Below are 24,793 nucleotides of genomic sequence, written 5' to 3'. Positions count from 1 at the left end.
AAATGTTTGAACTTGAATTAACACAAGGTGAGCACGTTGGTCTGTTTATATTAATAATTTAATTTACGAGACCTAATTGTTACCTTGGTTAGAGCCTTTTCTAATCTAATTGACCATCACAAGTCTCAGTAACACCATCGCGTAGATCAGCAACTAGGTCTCAACCAAATGCTTCAAGTGAGTCCATCAGATTCATGAATTATTAATATAGTAAAATAATAATAGAAAGGTTATCAATTTAATTGATAAATAAAATAATATAATATTGAGATAATAGCAGAATTAAATAGCTGATTATTTAAGATGATGATATTTTAGTTGAGTTTTGAATGAAGAACATATTTATTTCTATCATAATTAATCACAGTTAAAAGCGAAATGTTTTTATCAATTGAATATAACTAATGTAGTCGAGTAATTGTCATTTCAAATGAAAGAATTGTTTCAAAATGATCAAACATTCAATGAGCTCAATCAAATTCAAATCACATTGAACATATTGTGATACGAATCCTTATGTTTCCAACCACAATGAATTGATTACATAAGAATTTGCAATTGGTATCTCAATATGATTCTGATATTAACTAAAGATTAGTCTTATCATTTGTGGAAAATATAAAAATAAATCGCTAATTAACTCATTTGATTGCTGTTCATTTTCTCGGTAACTTGAATTGATCATAAATTTACTTTGTATTTCCTTAGATCAGTTTCACTAAATCATTTTATCGAAATGGATCTAAAAGTTTTAATTGTCTCTCTTTTCTGCTTGGGTAAGTTTAAATTAATAATATGTGATGAATTGCTAGATAAAGTAATTTAATTAATTCTAATCAATAGGAATCAATGTGATTTACTGTACAAATCCGATCGAAGATTCTGTTTGGCTTGAAGCGGCTGCTGACAAATATAATCCAGCCTTGGTGAAATCCTTGATCCGAAAACGAATTGACCACAAGATTGGACAAATAGAACTGGTCAAATCTTCTGTTGGAATCAATAAAAAACAAGTTGAGCTTTGTGACAATACAATCAAAAGCTTAAAAAGCGTCAAAACTGGTCTCCAGTTTATGGACCAAACTGAAAGTATCTATGGGGGCGAAAGTAGCGACCAAATACTTAAAGGTTACATTAGCCAATTCGCTAAATTGACAGAAACTTTTAATAAAGAGTTGGACTCACTTCGAATTCCTGATCTAACGAAAGACACTCCGTCGGCGATAATTGATCTTCTAGCAACCTCTTGCAATAGCTGCCAGAATAAAGCTTTGAACTCGATTAATATTTACAGAACTGATATCGAATCGAAAAGTTCAACTGCCGAAAATGATCTTCTTCGGACTTATGGAAACGCTGCTAAACGGCAACTATCTTCTCTTTACGATGTTATTAAAGTCGGAAATTCTGATCTGAAAGCAGAAATGTACCACTTGAAAGAAATATTATTCTCTTTCTACCGACAATATGAAATTCTAATTGCACAATAAATGTCACGTTAAAATAACCACTGGTCAATATGCTTTGTCTTATCAAATAAAAAGTATTAATATTAAAAATAATTTCATAAAACTGGACCCGAATGTTTTGTTTTTTCATAATAAATCTGAAATAATTGATCCTGATCAATGATAATTGATGAAAAGTTATAAAAGATCGTACTTTGTACTTGATTGTTACTGTGATTACTAAATTCGAGGTGAATTCCATCACCGATTTTCCTCAAAAGGAAAACAATTAAAACTAATCTTGTTTGTTGTTTTAAAACTAATCACCCCAATTGATTTGTTTTTGTTTCAATTTCTGTAGTGTGGGAGTTTATTTTATCAATTACCAATCATTAGCTATTATTTGATCTAATGGTTCAATTGAAGATTTATCATAAAGTTAATGTTTCAACCTTAAAAGAAACTCAGCTTATGCAACGGTGATTGCAATTCAGAGGATCAACTTTTAATTAATTATTATGAACGGTAAAGTTTAGCTTTGATCTGATATGATCAATCTAATTTTTTGATCTGATATTTTTTCAAGAGTTTTATTATCAACTGTTAACTTTTTCAGAGATAACTCAAGGAAAGTGTTCCAAACTTAAAATATTCAAGATTGGGGATTGGTCAAGAAACTTTTTGCCCACATTTTAGTTTATGATAACAAAGGCTGAAGCTAATTAGTTGTTAATTTAATTGTTATGTTCAACACATTAGTATTAATACATTAGAAGGTTAACAGAAATTAGATTAGCAATGCTATCAGGAATTCTGGTTAAATCTCTGATTAGATTAACAGATTGGGTTTATCATATTTAATCTTTTGGTACTCCAGTCATTGGTTTTATAACAATAACAATTAGAGTGATAAAGTTTTAATCATCATTGATAATTAACTTTGTTGAACAATTGATTGATTGTTATAAAAACAAATGAATAAATGAATTTAAACCACAATCCAAATTAGAGTTAATTACACATTCAACCTTTGTTTCAATAGTTACTAATTACTAATTGATTGAAATGTTCAACAAATCGTTAATTGCTCTTTGTTTTGTTTTAGGTAAGTTCTTGATTTATATTTCGTAATTAAATGACCATCATACTAATAATGTAACATGATTACTTTCAGGCTGTACCTTGATCGGTTCAAGTGCTGTTGAAGACATTGAATTCTTGACCACCATCTCAACCAAATACAGTCCAACTTTGGTCAAGCAATTGTTGGTCAGTCGACTTGATCATAAATTAAAAGAAATTAATGAGTTGAATTCAACAGTCGGAATCAACCAAGAACAACAATTCCTTTGTTCAGTTATTTTCCGAGCTGTTGACACTCTTCGTTCCGATGTTATTTCCATGGACGAGCAACAAGTTATCTGTGGCGATGAAACTTACACCAAGAATATCAAGTCATTCATCTCACAATTCAGTTTATTGATCACAATTTTGGACACTGAATTCGAGGCCCTGAAGACTCCGAACATCGGTGCTAAGTCTCCTGAAGATCTCATTCGTGAATTGACCTCAACGGTGACAGATATTTCCACTGTAGTTTCTGGAAAAGCTGTAACATCACTTAATGCTTATATTACTGAAATCAAGAAGATTGTTGATAATGAAAAGACTTCTTCTGAAATTAAGGTCCTCGGTCACGCTATTTTACAAGAGCTGAACAATATGATTACCACCATTAACTCATGGAAAACTCAATCACCTTCATCCCCGAAAGCAACTTTGTTAGATTTACTTGCAAGGTTCGAGGAAGCAATTGACATTTTCTACAGACAAATTGAATTGTCTAAATAATATCGACGAGCTAAATTGTAACTAACCAATTTAATCTTTTCGAATAAAAATTTTACTTTTGCAAATCACATATCATATCATCAACTGTCAATCATTACTGTTTATTTTTCTTGATCTCTTGTATCAAGTTATTTTTTATAAGTAATTAGTGACTATATATTAATAATATATCGTCCAGTGATACATCTTGAGTATTCAAAGAATAGTTATTCGGGTGGATTTTAATTATTCCATCTTCATATTGTTAATATAAAGAGAGATGATCGCAAGGGAACTAGTTCTGTTTATTTCCGAGCAATTTGATCCTGAAGTTTATTTTCAAATCGAGATTACCTCAAGTTGGCTGATCCATGAGTTGAACGATTCGAGTTCGTGTTCGTGTTTTCTTCCGAGCGACCTTATGACAATTGCATCATTCTTATCCACTTAATATAATAATATAATTTATTTTTTTTATGTTAAATACGACATGCGAAAAGAAACCATTAAGAAAATAATTCGAGCTTAATTTTTTGTTGCTTTAAAATCCATTTTATTCTTATTAATCTGTCAATATAATAATCGAATATGAATAATCATTTAATAAGAGAGAAAGTACTTTGCACGTCCAATCAAAGGAACGTACAATGATTTAGACTCTCGATTGAAAATATCAATCAACAGTTTATATCGACCAGTAAAATATTTCGATTTCCTGGAAAACTCCGAGTTACCACAAAGAACTGGACATTTCTCCCATCGTTTGATATCTTCCAGAAGAACATCGAATGTCGAAAGTATAACCGAGCAAAGAGTATGATGTTGATCACTTATTTCGCTGGAAGAATTGATTCTTTTGATTTCGGAAGATCGAAGTTGAATTCGCTCAACAAGCATCTCAGCGACCAAGGATGGACTGTATTCTCTTGTCATCTCATTGATAAAATCAATTTCATCCACTTTACATTGAGTCAAAGTGAATCCTAGGAGATTAAAAGAAACAACGAAAATTAATCAACTGTTGACATTTTGGTATCGAACTCACCTAGAATTAAGAGAGTGGCAACAATCAATTTGTTAATCATGTTTATTGTTTTGTTTCAATGTTTCAACTGAAAAAATAGAAATTAACTCAGTATTATTAACTGATTCTCCTTCAGTATTATCCAATAGCTAATACTTTAATAATTAGAAATAATCAGAGTTTTATCTGGGTTACTGCCAGTAATTTTAATTGTATTGTTCGGGTATCATAATAAAAGCAGTAAAATCAAAACATGGTAATCTAATTGCTTTAATTATTGTAATATCGAATGGGTGTTTTTTCAGCTTTTTGTTAAATATATTGATTGCAGGTAACTTTATTTTTCCATAATAATTAGTAATATTATGTCATAGGTATTGTTTTGATGAAGATGCTTCTCTTGATAAGGTGAAACAAAAAAACATTCAATTGATAATTTCAACAAAGAGATAATCTAATCAAACGAATATAAATATCAACGCAACTTTGCGAATTAACTCATTAAACTCAGTAGAATACAGTTGCTTTAATCCACATTAGTGATTAGTTAAAATCTCAATCGGTTGACAAACATCAAAAATGGTCTCAAAAGTTTTAATTGTCACTTTACTTTATCTGGGTAAGTGTTTTCTATTACTTTATTTCTGTTTATTGAATTCTAACTTTTTTTAATTGATATGAAAAGGAAGCGCTCAAGTTAATTGTGCTACCAAAAGTTCTTTCCTCGAAGAAGTTGCGAGTAAATACAGTCCTGAGTTGGTCAAATCGCTTCTCTTGAATAGAATCGAACACGAAACTGGACAAATTAAAGTCGTAAGTGAATCAGTTGGAATCAATGAGAAACAAGAGAATCTTTGTAAAGTGATGACCAAAAGCTTCGAAGTTCTTAAGTCTGATATCGAGCTGATGGACGAAACCCAAGTTATCTGTGGTGACGATACTTATGAAAGAACAATCAAAAGTTTCATAAGCCAATTCGCCATTTTGTACGAAACATTCAATCATGAATACGATTACCTGAGAGTTCCTGACATCACCAATAACACTTCATCAGCGATCATTGAAGGTATAAACAGCTCCAAACTCCCACTAGTTAGTGTTGTCACAAAATTAACTGACGGGGTTGGGGCCTTCAGAGACGACATACAAAATTTCACGAAGTCCGAAAATGGACAGATCCGAGTTCTTGCGAATTCCGTTGATCATCAACTTGCCACAGTTCTTGTTGATATAAAGGCCGTCACTTATGAAGCACAAGCGACTCCGATCGTTGAAAGATACGGAGAAATAGTGTCAATGTTTTATAGACAATTACAAATTATCACAACTCCACCAGAAATTACCACTACTCCATTACCAGTTGATATTACAACTCAACTTTCTGTTGAATGAAATTTTCCATTCATTCATCTTCTAACTTTAGAATAAAAAATAAAATTTTGCATCAAAAATTATTCGACTTTCTCAAAATTCTTTCAGAAAACTTTATCTCTTATTAACTACTTAGGACTCGATGAAAATTATCTTTGCTCAATTTTAGCTGTAAGTAAACATGATGAGCTATTGTAAGTCAATTGAGAAATCATCTGATTTATGGTGATAATTTGTGAATCTCTGCAAATAACAGAGATCTATTAGTGAAAATACATTTAATAACTGCCATTCAGTTGAGAGAGTCTGAAAATTTCAGCATGGAAACGATTGATTCTTACAAAAATTCAATGAAGATTTTGAATTAGGCGCTTTATTTGGAATAGCGATTAGTTTTCACATTTAATTGAATTTAATTTAATCATAAATGATTTGGTTGTGGGTAAGACATTTCGAAAATTTCATTCAAATCAATATCAGAACTTTGATTTATCTCAGATAACACGACAGATTTGTATCCTAATTGCTGGAAAACGAATCCACATGAATCTTGTATCGCGTCAACGATTGTTTCATTTAGATTATCGATCCACTTGGTGATTATTTGTTTCGAGTTTCTCAATGTCGAATATGGACTATTATTATCGACGTTATTTTCATTGGTGTGATTGTAAATATAATCTATAGTCTCCGATGTGTAAGGAAGATTAACACGGTTATAAAGAGCTTCACCTTTTTCAAATGGTTCGAGAGCAATATCTTCAAATCTTACCATCGTTATTTTATCTCCATAGTTTTCAACTAATCGAGGGTAAACTTCAAGGTCTGAGGTCAAATCTTCGCATAATTTTTCATAGTCTATGCATGAACTGGTCTTGCACCATCGAAAATGTTTCCTTGATTGATAGATTGCTCTTGGGTCTCGAACCAGGAAAACTATCTTGATGTTGGTCGTTGGAGGTAAACGTTGTAAGAGCTTCTCAATTGATGACAACGAAATTCGAGTTTCCTTAATTATTCGAGTTTTTGTTCGAGAACAAACACCGTCAACATAATTTGTGTCACAGCAATCAGATGGATCCGATTCACATGATTTCCAAAGGTGTTGATTTCTAGCAAAGTTCCAACCACCGTGAGTTTTTCCTCTGAAACAGACCCAATCAGAATATTCTTCTTCATGATTGAGCAAACAATGTAAAATATTCTGAAGAATTCTGAGAGCCTCTTCTTCATCTTCCGCATCAACTTTGTGATTGAAATCAAAAAATTTGAGAGGTTCGTATGTGTAAAACGTTGAATCAGTTTGTTGAAGTAAATCTCCGACGAAAGATGAACCGGACCTAAAATAAGAAACTAAAAAGATGTAATTGATATTTTGATCGTTCGCATCTATTGGAGTCTGAGTATCTTCATGATGCTCTTCATGATGTTCTTCATGGTGATGTTCTTTATGTTCATGTTCCATCGAGTTACCATCCGAGTTTTCTCCTGATTTGTCATCTATTGATTCGGCCTCATCATCAATTGTATCTTCTTCGGAGTTCGAACCAGCTGAATGGTCTACAGTTTTTGCTGGTCCATTAATAGCTATTTTCATTTCAATACCATTAGGCATTGGATTTATTGGAGCATTTGGCTGGTTGGGTTGAACTTCATTCGGCAGATTACTCGAAGGATTCAGAGGCTCGTTAGTAAACTGGTTTGATTGCAAATTATTTCTCGAGTTTACTGGTTGATTAGACGACGAAGAATTGCTTGAACTAGTCGATTCACTCCAACTTCGATTGAATCCATTTTGTGCCACGAAAACAACACTGAGACCAATCAGCAAGACCATTAACACGCTGACGTATTTCTCCATTTTTAGCTACCAAAAAAACAGATCAAATTAAATAAGATTAAACGAACGATTTTCTTAATACCAACGACGAAAATTATTCAGTTATACTTGAGTTATTCAGTTAAATCGACGTAAAACTTACACGTAGTCAAATTTTCTCTTTTCGACAATGACAAATAACTTTTCTTCTCATCTACAATTAGACTGACAAAGAAAAATCAACAATTTAAAGTCAATCAATTGATCAGCTTCAAAGTTCTTTGTTTTAAATTAGATTTACTCATTTTACAAACAAAGATGATCAAATAAATTGTAGAATTTGATTACTGACAAATTTCCTTTGAATTTCCTTCGGTGCTTTGGTTTGACTTTAGTTAGTACGATCCATAGAACGACAACAAAAGGGACGAAATGGCTTGACGAAGATTCTGGTTAATTAACATAATTCATTCTAGAACGTGATTAACGTTCAGATTACGAATTGTCCATTTGCACATGTTTAGATTTATTGTGTTTTCTTGTGGTAAAGAAAATCAATAGTTTAGGTAATTAATTAGTCCAGCTGATATCTGGAACCCTGATAATTGTTTCAATTTGATTACCTTGAATCTTTTCAATATTAATTAGCCCGCAGATTAAGATTAGTCTCAGTATGAATCTTTTGTTAATCGTTCGGAGAGTGAACTTGATATAATTTAATCACTCCTTTGATAACGCAATTGATGCCAATTGTATTTTCATCTCTTTCATTCATTTCATTCATTTCGATTTTCGTCTTTTTTTATCATGTTAATTTTTAAATTTCGACCTTTTAACTTTTTGTTAATTGCTTTTGGATTTTATCAATTGTTAGTTGTGAATGGAGATCCACTAATTAATGTCAACGCACTAGTGCCTTGTTTCAGAACCGTGTGTTACCACGAGATCGGGTGTATCACTCCTTTCATATCAGCCATGATCATTTTGCTTCCACCGCTTATAATGTGTCCCGACTCACCGAGTGAGGTTAATGTGACCTATCATGTGATGACACCGAAAGTAAAAAAAAGTCAATTCGGTACATTAAAGGACTTGAAGCCTCAAACTAATCTTGCGTTTTACGCTCATGGTTGTTTCGCTTCTTATGCAGACAAATTAACTCTTGCCGTTGGATTGGCCTTGTTTCACAAATATAAACAAGTTGTAATGGTCGATTGGACTCGAGGGGCTAATCCTCGACAGTTCGGTAAAATATCAATCCCGTTGATTAACATTTTTCTTTGTGCCGCTAATTCTGAGGTTGTGGGTCGTCTCACAGCGAACGCAATGAATTATGCAATTAAAGAGAAAAGAATTGACCCAAGTCAAATTTTTTTCGGTGGACACAGTGCAGGTTCACATGCTACCGCTTTCGCAGGTCAATATCTTAAAGAACGATATGGATTCACAATGGGTGAGACTGTTGGTAAGTTAAAGTATTAGCACATTTGTATAATCGACACCTGAATAGAATATACTAATTCTCGGATATTTTACTCAAATTTAGCCTTAGATTCATCTACAGCTCCATTCGCATTATCTAATAAAATAATGCCCGGAAAAGGAGATGCTTTGGTTGTCACAAGAGTTTTATCAACATTCAATTTCCCGATTCCAGTTCTAAGTGATCTCAGAGCGATTGCATTTCAATTAGGTTATCCTTTTCCAACAGCTGATACTGATATCTTTCTTAATGTACCGTATTATTTTCAAGATCAACTGATCTGCAATGGATTCCCGATGTGTAGTCACTTCTTTGCGACTTTGGCATTAGTCGGTTCATTGAGAAATTGTCTTTTCGAGGCTCAACCTTGTATCAGTAATCCATTGGCTCCAGCAACCACGAGTTTCACGGGAATTAGAAGTTCGGTTTTTGGTAGACGAGGAGCGATTTGCCTTCGAACTCCGCTCAACCCACTTAAAGGATGTGAATGTTGCTCAACTAAATCTCGTCTTAATTACGACAATGATAATAAAACGTCAGCTTGTCCAGGCCACGATCCAGAGTTCGCTAAATATTACAGATAATGTATTGAATTATAATTAGAATTAAATTAATAATTTCCATAATTTTTTGGATTAACTGATCAAAGTGAGAATTTAATTAATCGAAAAAATTAATCTCTAGGATTCACAGATAATCAGCAACTGATTTAACTTTTAATGAGGAAAAATCAAATGCTATTTGGATAAAGTTTTATACAGCACATTGATGATAAAGATGAGAACATGAAGATTATCTATTCTAATTGATTTGGAAAAAAGGTTAATACTTTTGTATTAAAAATTTTTCATTCGGATTTTGGATTATCTATGTTACACCATTTGCTTGTTTCTTTTAATTTGATGTTTGAGAGGATGAACAGGCACTTGATCAACAGATTATCGTTCAAATGAATTTGCGATGATAGAGATGCAAAGAGATCCGAAATGAAGTATTGCAAAGGAGATTGCAAATAGCTTGTCAGTTGACAATTGTTTAGATTTTCAATTGTAAAAGGCACTTGATATTTAAACCAAATTAATCCACTTGCGATGAAAGTTTTGCTGAAATTATTAGATGGGTAGATCGCTTTAATCAATAATCTTATCGCTGGAATGATTATTTTTGAATTAAGAGTAAGAGTAGATTTTATCAAGCTCCAAGTTTTGGAAAAGCTTTTGCCTTGAAAATGTTTCAACTTTTATCTGTGAAAATTGGAGAGTTGAAACGCTTTTGATAGAGAAAATGTATAAATAGAATCACCGGGATGATTGGTTGGTTAACAAGTATTTTATACGAAATTGTTTGCTTTAAGAACGTTGAATATTTTGCTGATTCGATGTATCAGCTGATTGGTCATTGACAAGAGATTCTTTTGGATTATTTGGTTGTGAAGGTTCACTTGGGTCAGTTGATACACTGTTAAGAGCAGGTCTCGTTTCTCCGTCATTTCCCTGGGATTGTTGTTGTCTTTTGAGAGCCTCAATAGCAGCAGGTTCAGGTCCATACCAAAGGATATGTATTTCATTGCGGAACCAGGCGATCACCAGTGGAGGGATCAGTGTACAAGGTACAAGGTAGAGGAGAGCGGGTTGAGCTTGCTTCATCAAATGAAGAGCAACGAATGTGATAATAAGCCCAATTCCATAAAAGATACATTCAACTACAAAGTACAATCGATAAGGTGTTTTTTGGAATAAATCTAAGGCATGACAATAGGATACCAAGAAACCAGGAACTAAAACATCACCAAAACCCAATTTCGATGTCCAGAAGACTCGACCTTGGTAACATTTATCGGTGAGAAGAGATGATGTCATTGAACGAGGCCATTGAAATACAACAGGTAGAGATTCGCTAACTGTTTTCGATCCAAAAGAGTAAGATGGTTCAGAACTTGTTCCACCAGTGGCAACTTTAACCATGATGGATTCACCATCGCTCGTCAAGAAAGGGGTAAGGAAAACAAAGAAAATGTCATAGACAAAAAGAAGAGATAGTAAGAGGCTGGTAATTCGGAAATTAGGAAATCTAAGCATTTGCAAAACGTGAATACAAAATATCATGGCCAATGCGTTTTGTAAACTCCAAGCTTGATTTGTTTTACGGATGGAATACCAAACAACTGGAGCAATCAACGAAACCAAAGTAACACCAATACGCCAACCATATAAAGCCCATTTGCCAACCAAACGAGGAGCAACATAATTAACAGTTAGGCCAGTGATGAGCGAGTAGATTGAAATGGTGCAGAAAACGACGAAGAAGATAATCATCATGAAGACAAGGTACGAATAAAAGAAATACAGAATCAACAGGACTACACACATGTAGATTACGAAAAAGACAACAGTTGTCGGGGTAACATCTAAACTCGAATCATCTAGTTTAGCTTTTCTTTCTTTGCTCATCATCTTCGCCTTCTCCAATAGCTTGTGCCAATTCTAGTTCCCCATCATGCAATTGACGATTCAAAAATAGTCCATATCTGAGGATTCCAGATGAAAATCCACCAATAGCAACAGTAAAAACAGCAATAAACCAAATACCCATCAAACTGGAATCAAAGATTCCTCTATCATCGGCGATATCATCGGATGGCGCATAAACCATGGCTTTAATTTGATCTCCGTATCTTGATAAGATTTCAGCAGTCGAATCTTCCCCAATCGTAGCGATGATAAATTTCGGATCGGTGACATTTCTTTGGACATACAAATTGTAAACATTGACATCATTGGGCAGAGAGATAATCAAACCTAAATAATAATAAAAAAGTGAGAAAAAAACCAATTAATGATTGAAGATGAAATAAAAAATAATCAAAAAGTAATATCCGGATTAGTTGTTGACCTGAAAGGTAAACAATTCCTTCAATCTAATTAAAAACTTGATTGCTTCGAACAGAAAAAATCATCAAGCTGATAATTGGCACCCATTGATACGGTCGATTGTCACAATTGTTGACAAGTTTTCATCTGAATTAGAATTTGTGATGTATTATAACAGATATTATTCAATTAGCACAATGAAAGATATAAAAATTGTTACTAAGCTTCATGAAGTGTTCAAATAAGGAAATGTTTCCAAGCCGTTTAAATCTAAGTGTGATTTTACTGATGATTATTATTGAAATAATTTCATGTGCTAATATAAACAATGTCACATCATCAAGACAGAGTCCAATTAATGATGAGATTCACAGAAAATTTGATAATTTATCAATGACCAAACACCGATACAGTGACACTGACGACGATGACAAAAGAGACAACGACGTCACTTCAGCTGATCAATATAATAGGATAACCTTATTTCAGTGAGTAGAATTTGGATAATTGTAATTTTTTGGCTAATTTTAAAGCTATAAATAATTCATGATAGAATAATGGAAATGAAAAGCGTGATGTCAATTGAATTAGCATGTTTGATTTAGAATTTGATTAAGTCATGTTATTAATTGTTTTCTATTTAGGTTTATTCGATCACCAGAACCTGATGCATACGAATCTGGTTATCGTCGAGGAAATGAAGCTCATCTGATTGAAAGAAATGACAAAAAGGTTGGAAATCGAGGAGAAGTTAAAGTTCACTGGAATGATAAATACGGTGGTCAAGGTCGACAGACTTGGAAATTTGGACTTAGGCCAAGGGGCGATAAAGAGATGAAGAAAATGATAAACTTGGTAAAATCTTACACTAATTCATTTAGAGTGTCAACTTGATGTTTGTAAATCACTAGAGACTAAATTGTTGAAAGTTGATAATAGACCAGTCAGATTATTAGTAAATTAACTTGTAAGTGATTGATTTCACCAGAAAACGTAAATTTTGATTCACTCTGATGAAAATCAGTCTTCTAGTCACTGACCGTAAATTAAACTTTTTACGGTGAAATTTACTCGATTCGCTTCAAATTATAACTTGTACAGGTAACATGATGAATTATTGACCCAACCCTAATCTTCAAGTTCTAAAAGAAAATATTTTGTCAATTAAAATGATCAACTGAATGAAAGCATAAACTGTTAATTAAGAAGACAGAGCGAATCAATAGGGAACCTAAAACTTATTGAATTCGTCAATTATTTAATCGCTAATCAATGAAACAATAATTTACTTCCTAGTTTATTAGAGAGCTAATCATAAATATCCTCCTAATTGTTTTCATCACTAAATGAACGAGCTCTCAGCAAATCATTGAAAAGGTTAAATCTTGATAGTGTCAATAACTTGACAATCATATTTGATATTTGCTGTCACTAAATTCACACAATAAGAAAACATTGAACAAACGATAACCCTTGATTGTAATATCTGAGTATCAAGAGCAGATTCAATGATGATGAGTAAGATGGATGATTTCATGGCATTGATATTGAACTTGTTGTTATTGATGAGAATTATGTTCAGTCAATCACCAGTCGATTGTTTCTATTAAACAATTAATAGAATGGGAGAAATTTTCGTTAACAATTTTCCGACTAAACAACTAACCTTTGCTTCTGGGAAAAAATGATGCAACGTTGAATGCTTGTTCAGCTAAAGGGCACTTGGTATTGTAGTTGATTAATATGTATGAACCGGGGTCATCACGGACAAACGGAGGTTTACTGGCTGATGCTGAACAGAAATTGATATTGTCCACCCTGACGAGACTGTAAAAGTTATCTGGTTTACTAGAAATTGTCCAATAATTAAAATGAGCCATACAATATGAAATAGCTGATGAATTTGCTGTTGTAACAAATAATCCAAATGATACTGGTAAACGATCTTGAGAATTTGTTTGATTTGAATTAGAGGCTAAAGATGACGATGATGATGATGGTGATGAGGGTGATCTTGGAGATCTCTTAATGATTGGATATTTATGAGAGGATGTCCGGTTAAATGAGTCATCATTTGAAGACGACAATGAATCCGAGAATGGGCTCGGTAAACACAATGATTGAGTAGAGAATAAAGCTAAAAGTAATCCAACAATATGGAGACAATTAGTTGGTAGAAATAAATTAACCAATTTCATGATTTTTCTTTACAATAATCTATTGGATAAGCCTAAGGGTTTAAAGATGATTGTGATTCCGAATGAGATGATGAACAAATATTGAAAGAATATAATAACAAATACCAAGAGATAAACAACCAAAGGTTAATGAATCACCATTTTAAATAACTAAGAACTATTCTTGTTGATTGATTGTTTAACAATTAAATAAAATGTAATTAGAAAAAATGAAAACAATGACAGAGATTAAAAATGAATGAAAATAAGAAAAATTTTTCTGTTTTCAGATGTACAAGAAAAAGAAAACCGAAAGGTGTCGCCACCTGATCTCTTTTTCTCTTTTTTTGTTAATTGTTTCAATGTGGAGAGACAATTAGACAGAATATTATTTAAATTAGAATAATTAACGATGATTTGATTTATTGGGAAATCGATGACGATATTAAAATAACATTTGATTAGAGAGAATATTGAGAAAAAATCAATTACAGTAACAAAAAGAGATGATCAAATTTGTATAAATCGTCACAATTAGATTAACAATTAAATCATCACCTAAATGAAAAATAAGCACCGAATTGTTAACCTTTAACTTTATTGTTCACTTTAAGAAGAATAATGATAAATGTGATAAAGAGATTAATTGATTAATTGATTAAAGATTTGGAGGAGGACAATTGATTGGTAGATAAGGTTTATCTCTTCTTAATCCGATTAATCCACAAGCAATTGGTTTACCGACATTACCGGTGATATTTGATTCCTTTCGTCCGAGGCCAAGGTCATCTGGCCACTCATGAATCTATCAAAGAGACAATTAAAAGTCAATTGCCCTCGAAAAAGTGTTGATTAACTTACCACAATTGACCGTCCAAGGATCGTGTTATTTGCGGCCATTAAAGTTACTTGACCATTGAATTGATTGATAAAAGCGATGCCATTTTGTTCAACCTTCAAGTTACCCAAATCTCCAGCGTGTCGATACTTATCCGTTGGTCCAGCGTGGTTCCAACGGTAAAGAGTGAAATGTGGACCAGCAGCATCACAACCGCCGTTGGCTGTCAAACCATAATGATGAATGTGGAATCCATGGTTACCTGGACGAAGGCCACAAACGATCCCGTGAATTCCAACTCCGTTCCACTGTCGAAGAAAAACTTTCATCGTTAGTGTTTATCATTGAATTTGGTTTCGATTTAATTACCGAATTGATAAAGTAAATTAGACCTCGGACACCGGGTGCTCCTCGAATCAAGGCCTCGCCATAAATTTGACGAATTGGCAAAAATCGAGAAGGTTCAACGTTATTTGCCGATGGGTCTGAACTGTTATTCTCTGATTCATTAGGCAAGACTTGAGGGACTGGAGGAGGCGGTGGGGTGGGTTGAATGTCTCTTTCGAAACCCTCCTCATCTGAATAAATCACTTCATCAGTTGTTTGAGTTAAGATTTTGGTGATTAACAAAATTAACAAAGAAAAACTAATTTTCATGGTTGATTCAATTGTCAGAGACAAATTGACAGAAAATATTGTAAATCAGAGTCTGAATCTTTTTCTCGAGCTGAAGTTAAATTGTGGTTGAAAAAGGGAAAAAGTTACTCTAACTAGAAGTCACAATTAAGACAAAATTTGACCAATTGCCAAGTTAATGAATCGATTTAGGAAAATTTTCAATTTAAAATTGATGTTTATTACCAACTTTGATGGTGCATTGATTTGCCACATCAAGTAACAAAAGTGAAGAAAAAAATTAATTTATTGATGATTTGATGGTTGATTGTTTCTTGAGAAATTGGTTGAGGAGATCAGGGAGGAACTGGAAAATTACCATGTTAATGTATATAAACGATAGAGGATAAATAGCAAGTCACAAATTAATTAATTGGGCTGAGATTGTTGCTCTCGATTAAGATGATTAGATTGACAATGACAATGGTTGATGAAAGATATACCCATGAAGGATGATCGATTTGTTGGTGATTAGGTTAATTGAATTGAAATAATTTCATCAATTGTGAGAAGAAAAAAACCAAAATTTTCTGACTATACGGCATAACGGACTCTTTCATAAGTGTAACCCGAGGATGAGGATGATGAAGATGATGAAGATGAGCCGACACAATACTCATTGTAAATAAGTTTAGCAAGAAAGAGGTGAAATATCACAATTAAAAATACAATTGAAAGCCAAAATATTGCAGGAAGTCCGCCAAGTTTATGACCATGTCGATGAAGAGCAATAATGTTATGTTCATGAGCCGGTGCTTCAACTATCTCCTTAACGTGAATTGTGTGTTTCAGCTCTTGAATATGCTCCAAATCAGGAGTAATATAAAGAATTGCAGTCAAGGGTTGAGTTAATTTTACTGGAAATTGAATTGGAATCGAAGATAATTTTATTGGTGCATCCATACAGCCTCCGTCACAAGCATAAAATTTATGATCACCTAGAAAATTAAAACATGGAAACAATAAGAAAAACATAATTAGAGCTTTAAAACAACAAATTGCAACATAAATGTAAGTTAATCCATAAATTATGAAATGTGAGAATATTTTATGGCGCTTACTACACAATCAGATTAACACCATAAAAATTAAATTACTAATTGTTATGATAGATAAATTTGGTACATGGAAAAAAACCATTAATCTCAAATACAGAGATGATTGTGAAAATACATTTTCACCAAGCTGATTGATCATATTAATATAATGGATTTGAATTTTCTTGAGACTCTCTTATGAAATTTATCAATGTTTTTCAATTGATTGTTTATTTTTATAAACTAATCATTGAAAACATTTCATAAACTCATTTGGAAAAGTTTATTCACCTTCATTTTTATCAATGGCAACATAAATCGACGCTTTATTATCTTCTCCCAAAGCGACCGTAATGTTCAATGAAGTGTTGTTGCCATAATTAAGACGACGAATGTAATAATCACGATGTAACTCTTGAGGGTGAGTATTGAATTCAATGTGATTTTTGGTGAATTTAAGAGCACTTAAACTTAATATGTAGGCTTGGAGTGTCCCCATTGCACCGGATTCAATTAAATTATGACAACCATGTTTCTCTAAAGTCATCAACCAAAGTGATACAATCCGATTGATGTCACTTATTGAATCCATTGGTGACCATAATGCCGATGCTTGTAAAGTTGGATGACCATTGTAACAACTGTCTGGTTTGTTGAGTAAACTGGATGATCTCATGGATATGAGGGCACTGGGAAGATCTTTGAACATGTAATCAGCATCAAAGGCATTCTTATGACTTAATAAATAGTAAAGAGTAGCATTAATTGCATCTCCATTCAGAACGTTTTGAGCTTTTGAGAGACTTATTCCGAAACCACTTTTCCATAATTCTGACCAAGCATTACGATGGAAGCTGAACAAATTCAATGATGAAATTTCAGCCACTCTTTTTACGGTTTCACGCAGAGAAATCCTAAGATCGGGCTCATAACGTGATATCTGATTCTTCAAAATAGGCTTGGTGTAATTTAAAAAGGTTCGAAATTCAATGGTCTTTCTTCCCCCATGAGGCACTTCAATTGTATTTGGAATTTCAGGAGCAATAACAGAGAATCCGATACTTTTACGATTATCATCTTTCCAATCAATTTGACTTTGAATTTGAAAATAATTTAATTTATCCACAGCATTTATTGGAACTACTTGACTTTTCACTTTGGGATCCCCTTTCCAACCAAGTCTTTTAAAGCTAAATATGAAAGGCGCATCCTGGAATCAAATTAAATGAGAATATCAATTTCTCGTAATTGAAACAAATTTAGATTATGTTCACTTACGGTATGGTTAATTATATCAATCTCTTGGACGAGAAGATTGTTGATTAATCTGTGAGCATAGATCGTCTCTTTGATAGACACATCTTTGGCGAAATAAGTGTAACAAGTCACCTTTAAGACATGGCCTTGGACATAACGAACGGATGTAGACCCTTCTGTTGATTATGAAAGAGAAAGTAAATGAATTTAGAGATGAGATGATTAGAGGTCATTTGTATTCTTACGCTTGAATCCATTCCTATTGGCGATTTCAATCTCAATCAATGGATGAAATGGTAGAGGTAAATCCAAAGCTCTTTTACTCAGAATATAAAAAGGTTTGTCCGAATAATTGTCCAGCGGCAAACCGATTTTACCATTTCCTACATAAGGTAAATAATGGTCAGAAGATTCAGTTACTGGGTTTAAATTATTCCACCGGTGGGCTTCGAATCTCTCTTCTTCTTGTAAGATTTTTAGATAAGCACCAACAGATCTAAAGCATGGCTCAGTTAAATCTGTTAAAAGAAATTAAATGAAAGAAATTTAATCATTTCAAGTTGAATGTATTGACACAATGTCCACATTTGAAATAGAAAATTTAAAACAAAAATTACCTTGAAATTTGGGTTTCTTTTGCCAAAATTTGAAAAAGAAAGGTCCTATGTAGACTAATATAATACAAATGGCTAACAATGTGATAAGTAAACGTTTACGGCTGTCGTGTGGATAAATTAATTAATCAAAATAATGATGACAAAAAAAAAAGAAAGTTAAAAGACATTAATAAACAAATGAAATAATTTACTTTACGACATTAATTTAAATTGTTAACATACGATTGATGTGAGTCATAGCGCTTCCATTTCCTCAGGTATAAATCCAAATAATCAAGAATTGCCATAATTAACTTTAATTAAATAAACATAATCAACTTGTCAACATGATTAAATCAGTTCCACCTGATCTCAAATCATCTGTTGTCTCAACTGAAGACACACAATAACCGACAAGTCGACAATTTGAGTAACCGAGTTAATCGATAATCAACTGATTGCTTTCCATTGATAGTCGAGTAATTTTTCTCTTTAACAATTCAAATAATCAATGAAATTAATTTTGATTCTGAATAAAGTTGATCAATTAAAAAATGTCAATTTCTTAAATTAATCTGAAACATTTTCTTTCAACCACAAAAAAGAATTAGTATCGTGCGAATCCAATAGATGTCACTAGCTATTCAAGTTTAATTCGATTGCATAATAACAATAACCGAACTCTGGACGGGGGAAACGCGGGTCTTTTCAAATTAACAATTAATTTCTTGATTGAAATTGATTGTTGTTTTCATCATTAATCCAATTAACTGAATATAACCTATCCTACTGTGAAAATTATGAATAATTCTGAGATTAAGATGAGATTTTAATCAAACTACTTAAGGGTTATTCATTTTATTAATTACAAAAAAGAAGGTCAAACAAAAGAGTAACTGAAAATAAGTTTCCGTTTAGTTGATTAGCGATTCCGAGATGATAATGAATAAATAAAGAGAGAAAAAGAGAAAAATGATCTGAAATCGGCACGAACACGAGAATTTTGTTTCAAGAGCGATGTAAATATATCACCGAATTAGATGAGTAAATGTAAAAATGAAGATCTTGTTGATTCTTTTACCGATCTGTGTTCGAAGGTGACCTTCTGTAAGAATATTCTTCGAGATAAGGTCTTCTATAATAGATTTCTTCGCGTGGTGGTAAAGGTGGTGGCGGTGGCCTCCTATCATAAAGATCCGGATAGGGGCGAGAATAAGCACGATCATAACCTCGATTTTCAGCCGGATAATTACGAACTGGACCGTATCTTCCTCCGTACCAACCAGCGGGGCCTGAAGGAGGCATTTGCTGTGGAGGAGGAGGAGGTTGAGAATGAGTGGGAAGAGGAGCACGACTAAAAAGACCGGACCGGGAGAAAGGTAAGTGAAAGTTATAATGTTAGTGAAAAAGTCAATTTCGATATTTTTTTACCAATCAAGAATATAAAAAGAAAAATAAACGAGTTAAATTAATAATATCTACACAGAGAAAGGTTGATTGCAATCGACTTAGAAAATAATTGGAATAACAATTAAGGTGTAAGACTGATCACAATTGGTTAAACAAAAATGGAAAATAATTTTGTACGATATTGATTAGTGTTTTCTTTTTCTCTTAGAAGCTGAGCTTCCAATCGGGAAAATTAACTAACCAAAAATGAACTGAAAAACAAATTTCTTTGCAAACATCGTTGTAGCTGTTTGATAGAAGAGAAGATTTTTGCTTCACAAATTTGTACATAAAGCTTTACACACCCGTTGTGATTATGACGATCAGAAGTATTTCGCGGACACTCTTTCGACCAATGACCACTTTTACCGCAGCGGTAACATTGACCTTTACCCCCCATTCCTGGCTTTGGTCTGACTTTACTACGAGAAGCTTCAACTGTAATCTTTACTCCCATGAACTCGGATCCATTCAGTGCATCGATAGCAGATCTGGCTTCAGTTTCATCACCCATGTGCTGGATTAAAGAGAAACAGAGGATAAAGGTGAAAAAACTAACTGTCAATAATCGAGAGAAACAATTTAATCAAATAAACAATAAAAAAATACTCACGACAAAACCAAAATTCTTAATAACATCACATTCCTCTACGTTCCCATATTTTTCAAAAGCAGCTCTTAAATCCTCAGTACTACAAGAATCAGGAAGACCACCAATATATATTTTAGTCTATTAGCATAAAAAGAAAATAGGAGTGTGATAAAACACGTGAAAATTAAACAACAATTAGAACAAATCATTAACTCAAATGGGACAATTAAAAAAAAGAAGGTAAAAACTCACCTTAGTTGAAGGATTCATTTGAAGGTAAAAAGAGTAAAGAAAAACAATTTTCACAGTAATTAGAATGAAAAATGATCTGAACTCGAAGTTGTCGATCGAAAGGATGATAGAAGTTCAGTTCAGATTAACAACGTCATTAAAAAGAGTTAATTAGTTAATCCATCAATCAAACAGTTGAATTAACTTCGCTTTTAATTAAATGAATGATTATCAACACAAATCTTTCCAATCTAAGCCTAACCCTCTCACTTTCACTGAAAATGGCGCCACTTTTGAATTGCAGCCAATTCGAAACAAAAGAAAATCAAATTTATCATTTTCATCTAATTTTAAGAGAAAAATTAAATTTAAAAGATTGATTGGTTGATGCATTTGGATTGGAATCTTTTTTAATCTGAGCTAATCAAATGCAATTAAATTAAACTTAGCTTATTTCCGTTGTGATGTAAAATCGCAGGGATTGATAATTTTTAAATGGATAACTTTATACATCGGAAAGATTAAGTTGAATTTAAATGAGAGATTCATTTAAAAATTAATTTTATACAATAAAAAGTAAAATAAGAGGCAATAAGCCAGAATTTCTGTTGTATCAAACGAGTTAACTGTTGTTGTCAATTGTAATTAATGGAGGATTAAAATTAGTGAAGTTCCGATCCAGTTTATAAATCGATCGCTATCGATTTCTGATGCAGAAAAATTGATCGAGATCGAACTTTGGGAGATCGTTTTCTAGAGCCGTGTGACTTTAGGTTAGTTAGGTTTGAACATTTAAGAGGTTCAATTGCTTGAAAATCGAGAAAATTGGCATAAAAGTCCGAAGAAGATCATTTTCGGCAGTTGAACTTTTCGATTCAATATCAGTTCTGTAAATATTAATCGAGTTCAAAGCTAAATTCTGGCAATAAACATGTTTCCCACCACAATGAATTGATTACATAAGAATTTGCAATTGGTATCTCAATATGATTTTGATATTAACTAAAGATTAGTCTTATCATTTGTGGAAAATATAAAAATAAATCGCTAATTAACTCATTTGATTGCTGTTCATTTTCTCGGTAACTTGAATTGATCATAATTTTACTTTGTATTTCCTTGGATCAGATTCACTAAATCATTTTATCGAAATGGATCTAAAAGTTTTAACTGTCGCTCTTTTCTACTTGGGTAAGTTTAAATTAATAATATGTGATGAATTGCTAGATAAAGTAATTTAATTAATTCTAATCAATTCTAATCAATAGGAATCAATGTGATTTACTGTACAAACCCGATCGAAGATTCTGTTTGGCTTGAAGCGGCTGCTGACAAATATAATCCAGCTGGTGAAATCCTTGATCCGAAAACGAATTGACCACAAGATTGGACAAATAGAACTGGTCAAATCTTCTGTTGGAATCAATAAAAAACAAGTTGAGCTTTGTGACAATACAATCAAAGGCTTAAAAAGCGTCAAAACTGGTCTTCAGTTTATGGACCAAACTGAAAGTATCTATGGGGGCGAAAGTAGCGACCAAATACTCAAAGGTTACATTAAGCAATTCGCTAAATTGACAGAAACTTTTAATAAAGAATTGGAATCACTTCGAATTCTGATCTAACGAAAGACACTCCGTCGGCGATTATTGATCTTCTAGCAACCTCTTGCAATAGCTGCCAGAATAAAGCTTTGAGCTCGATTAATATTTACAGAACTGATATCGAATCGAAAAGTTTAACTGCCGAAAATGATCTTCTTCGGACTTATGGAAACGCTGCTAAACGGCAACTATCTTCTCTTTACGATGTTATTAAAGTCGGAAATTCTGATCTGAAAGCAGAAATGTACCACTTGAAAGAAATATTATTCTCTTTCTACCGACAATATGAAATTCTAATTGCACAATAAATGTCACGTTAAAATAACCACTGGTCAATATGCTTTGTCTTATCAAATAAAAAGTATTAATATTAAAAATAATTTCATAAAACTGGACTCGAATGTTTCATTTTTTCATAATGAATCTGAAATAATTGATCCTGATCAATGATAATCGATGAAAAGTTAAAAAAGATCGTACTTTGTACTTAATTGTTACTGTGATTACTAAATTCGAGGAGGATTCCTTCACACATTTTCCTCAAAAGGAAAACAATTAAAAGTAATCTTGTTTGTTAAACTAATCACCTCAATTGATTTGTTTTTGTTTCAATTTCTGTAGTGTGGGAGTTTATTTTATCAATTACCATTCATTAGCTATTATTTGATCTAATGGTTCAATTGAAGAATTATCATAAAGTTAATGTTTCAATCTCAAAAGAAACTCAGCTTATGCAATGGTGATTGCAACTCAGTGGATCAACTTACTAGGGTATGAACGGCAAAGTTTTGTTTTGATCTGATATTTTTTCAAGAGTTTTATTGTGAACTGGCAGATTTTTCAGAGATAACTCAAGGAAAGTGTTCCAAACTTAAAAATATTCAAGAATTAGATTGATCAATAAACTTTTTGCCCACATTTTAGTTTATGATAACAAAGGCTGAAGCTAAGTTGAATTAATTGTTATATTCAATACATTAGTACATTGGAAGGTTAACAGAAATTAGATTAACAGGTTGGGTTTATCATATTTAATCTTTTGGTGTATGTGATGATGAAAATTTCATCATCTTTACCTTTCTCTTTCTCTCTCTCTCACCCAAATTCCTTCTTCTCTCTCTGTCTACCTAAATCTCTTCTCTTTCTCTTCCTCCGCCCACATTCCTTTCCTCTTTCTTCTTCCTGTCTATTTTTTTTCCATTTTCTCTATTTCCTTTTCCTCATTCTCACCTCAACAACAACAACTATCACAACAAGTGTTTTATATTCAAAAATTGTTATTGTTTATTGATATTTTCAGTTTTCTTTGCTACAATTGGCTAATTTTATATATACAAAATATATATATAAGAAAAGGTAAAAATTAAAACTTTACATGTTTCTTTTCCTTCCTTTCCCTATTTCCTTACCACAACGGGTGTCCGTTGTGGTGGAATTCCTCCTTAAAATTAGATAAATTGAATTTTCAATGATTCGGGTGCTCGAATCATTGAAAGATGTTATATAAAATTTAGATCAATCAATTGATTATCAGAAAGATCAATTATGAATAGACAGTAATTAATTTAATAGTTAATCAGAAAATTGATTTAGGAAACAACAACAATTAAAGTTACACCATTAATTATCGGAAATCAGTAATAGTTAACTCAGTAAATTACAGGAAATCAAATCAATTAACCAATTTAATAGTAATCAGTTAGTTAAGATTCACAGAGTAATTAAATAAATCAATTAGTATAAAGTTCCCATGAGAATCAATCTCATCGATTAGATCAAGAAAATTCGACATCAGTATAAAATCAAAAGTAAATCAATTAGAATCCTCAGAGTTAAATTTTCATTTGACTACTCAAGTTCACCTTATTAATTAATTAATCTTCTTTTCTTTTAATTTGTGTTCAGTTGATTTTCATCAATTCTTTTCTTTTTAATTTGTGTTCAATTGATTTTCATCAATTCTTTTCTTTTTAATTTGTGTTCAATTGATTTTCATCAATTGTTTTCTTTCTAATTTGTGTTCATTGATTTTCATCAATTTCTTTCTATTAATCCGTATTCTTATATTTTCTTCTTCTTTATTATATCTTAATCTCTTTATTGTTCACCCTCAATTATAAATCAATTATTAACTTGTGTACCCTTCTAAACATTTTATAAAATTATTACCATTAAACTTTAATTTGCCATATTTAAAACCGTCACAAAATCAAACGTGACAATTGGTGGCAGCGGTGGGATCCGCTTAGTGAAGTTATGGCAAATTCAAATCAACTTATCGAGATGTCAACTTTCCACAATAAAACCAGTGAAAACGATTCAACCCCCACTTATCGAGGTGCAACCAAACAATTCCTTCGCTTCTTTTCGGGTAGCCCGAAAGATCGAGAAGAACTCGATAGTTGGTTAGTTGAATATGATCGAAAAGCAACTCAACTTAAGTGGGATGATGAAGATAAATTCGCCGCTTTTGGATCGTTTCTTACTTGTTC

General features: G+C 32.5%; 11 protein-coding genes and 1 long non-coding RNA gene across 12 annotated transcripts; 6 read left to right on the top strand and 6 right to left on the bottom strand.

Annotated features, from left to right (window-relative positions):
- The first annotated feature begins 625 nt into the window (after positions 1-625).
- LOC128396483 (uncharacterized) lies at positions 626-1,577 on the top strand. Its single transcript, XM_053357078.1, has 2 exons — positions 626-776; positions 844-1,577. Exons 1-2 carry the CDS (start codon positions 737-739, stop codon positions 1,488-1,490), a joined length of 687 nt encoding a protein of 228 aa, XP_053213053.1. The 5' UTR covers positions 626-736; the 3' UTR covers positions 1,491-1,577.
- Positions 1,578-2,395: 818 nt separating this feature from the next.
- On the top strand, positions 2,396-3,367 carry LOC128396481 (uncharacterized). Its single transcript, XM_053357075.1, has 2 exons — positions 2,396-2,553; positions 2,623-3,367. The coding sequence occupies exons 1-2, from the start codon at positions 2,514-2,516 to the stop codon at positions 3,297-3,299; spliced, it is 717 nt and encodes a 238-aa protein (XP_053213050.1). The 5' UTR covers positions 2,396-2,513; the 3' UTR covers positions 3,300-3,367.
- Positions 3,368-3,860: 493 nt separating this feature from the next.
- On the bottom strand, positions 3,861-4,475 carry LOC128396495 (uncharacterized). The gene is made up of 2 exons (XM_053357088.1): positions 4,324-4,475; positions 3,861-4,261 (listed from the first exon to the last, which is right to left on the bottom strand). Exons 1-2 carry the CDS (start codon positions 4,361-4,363, stop codon positions 3,879-3,881), a joined length of 423 nt encoding a protein of 140 aa, XP_053213063.1. The 5' UTR covers positions 4,364-4,475; the 3' UTR covers positions 3,861-3,878.
- A 315-nt stretch (positions 4,476-4,790) lies between these two features.
- Positions 4,791-5,756, top strand: LOC128396478 (uncharacterized). The gene is made up of 2 exons (XM_053357072.1): positions 4,791-4,921; positions 4,988-5,756. Exons 1-2 carry the CDS (start codon positions 4,882-4,884, stop codon positions 5,692-5,694), a joined length of 747 nt encoding a protein of 248 aa, XP_053213047.1. The 5' UTR covers positions 4,791-4,881; the 3' UTR covers positions 5,695-5,756.
- A 268-nt stretch (positions 5,757-6,024) lies between these two features.
- LOC128396465 (carbohydrate sulfotransferase 1-like) lies at positions 6,025-8,301 on the bottom strand. Its single transcript, XM_053357057.1, has 2 exons — positions 7,656-8,301; positions 6,025-7,540 (listed from the first exon to the last, which is right to left on the bottom strand). Exon 2 carries the CDS (start codon positions 7,532-7,534, stop codon positions 6,095-6,097), a length of 1,440 nt encoding a protein of 479 aa, XP_053213032.1. The 5' UTR covers positions 7,535-7,540; positions 7,656-8,301; the 3' UTR covers positions 6,025-6,094.
- LOC128396563 (uncharacterized) lies at positions 8,286-9,559 on the top strand. Its single transcript, XM_053357165.1, has 2 exons — positions 8,286-8,957; positions 9,039-9,559. The coding sequence occupies exons 1-2, from the start codon at positions 8,300-8,302 to the stop codon at positions 9,557-9,559; spliced, it is 1,179 nt and encodes a 392-aa protein (XP_053213140.1). The 5' UTR covers positions 8,286-8,299.
- A 102-nt stretch (positions 9,560-9,661) lies between these two features.
- Positions 9,662-14,237, bottom strand: LOC128396460 (signal peptide peptidase-like 2A). The gene is given in 3 exon segments (XM_053357052.1): positions 9,662-11,411; positions 11,413-11,773; positions 13,512-14,237. Coding segments are annotated over 3 exon segments (1,980 nt in total). The 5' UTR covers positions 14,044-14,237; the 3' UTR covers positions 9,662-10,324.
- LOC128396494 (uncharacterized) lies at positions 12,071-13,011 on the top strand. Its single transcript, XM_053357087.1, has 2 exons — positions 12,071-12,333; positions 12,490-13,011. The coding sequence occupies exons 1-2, from the start codon at positions 12,074-12,076 to the stop codon at positions 12,737-12,739; spliced, it is 510 nt and encodes a 169-aa protein (XP_053213062.1). The 5' UTR covers positions 12,071-12,073; the 3' UTR covers positions 12,740-13,011.
- A 366-nt stretch (positions 14,238-14,603) lies between the features above and the next one.
- Positions 14,604-15,580, bottom strand: LOC128396479 (uncharacterized). Its single transcript, XM_053357073.1, has 3 exons — positions 15,230-15,580; positions 14,884-15,168; positions 14,604-14,827 (listed from the first exon to the last, which is right to left on the bottom strand). Exons 1-3 carry the CDS (start codon positions 15,515-15,517, stop codon positions 14,681-14,683), a joined length of 720 nt encoding a protein of 239 aa, XP_053213048.1. The 5' UTR covers positions 15,518-15,580; the 3' UTR covers positions 14,604-14,680.
- Positions 15,581-15,693: 113 nt separating this feature from the next.
- Positions 15,694-18,995, bottom strand: LOC128396461 (uncharacterized protein KIAA2013 homolog). Its single transcript, XM_053357054.1, has 6 exons — positions 18,669-18,995; positions 18,447-18,547; positions 18,075-18,347; positions 17,851-18,005; positions 16,864-17,782; positions 15,694-16,473 (listed from the first exon to the last, which is right to left on the bottom strand). The coding sequence occupies exons 1-6, from the start codon at positions 18,731-18,733 to the stop codon at positions 16,070-16,072; spliced, it is 1,917 nt and encodes a 638-aa protein (XP_053213029.1). The 5' UTR covers positions 18,734-18,995; the 3' UTR covers positions 15,694-16,069.
- Positions 18,996-19,264: 269 nt separating this feature from the next.
- On the bottom strand, positions 19,265-20,934 carry LOC128396491 (RNA-binding protein lark-like). Its single transcript, XM_053357085.1, has 4 exons — positions 20,719-20,934; positions 20,488-20,604; positions 20,180-20,391; positions 19,265-19,779 (listed from the first exon to the last, which is right to left on the bottom strand). The coding sequence occupies exons 1-4, from the start codon at positions 20,734-20,736 to the stop codon at positions 19,503-19,505; spliced, it is 624 nt and encodes a 207-aa protein (XP_053213060.1). The 5' UTR covers positions 20,737-20,934; the 3' UTR covers positions 19,265-19,502.
- Positions 20,935-21,676: 742 nt separating this feature from the next.
- LOC128396499 (uncharacterized) lies at positions 21,677-22,696 on the top strand. The gene is made up of 2 exons (XR_008326798.1): positions 21,677-21,888; positions 21,966-22,696. It is a non-coding gene; the product is annotated as an uncharacterized LOC128396499 (long non-coding RNA).
- Positions 22,697-24,793: the final 2,097 nt, after the last annotated feature.

Source organism: Panonychus citri, unplaced genomic scaffold (assembly GCF_014898815.1).
Source record: "Panonychus citri isolate SS breed McGregor unplaced genomic scaffold, ASM1489881v1 Contig00144, whole genome shotgun sequence".
NCBI lineage: Eukaryota > Metazoa > Arthropoda > Arachnida > Trombidiformes > Tetranychidae > Panonychus > Panonychus citri.
The sequence above is the reverse complement of the archived record's forward strand: the minus strand, read 5'-3'. Positions and strand labels throughout refer to the sequence as shown.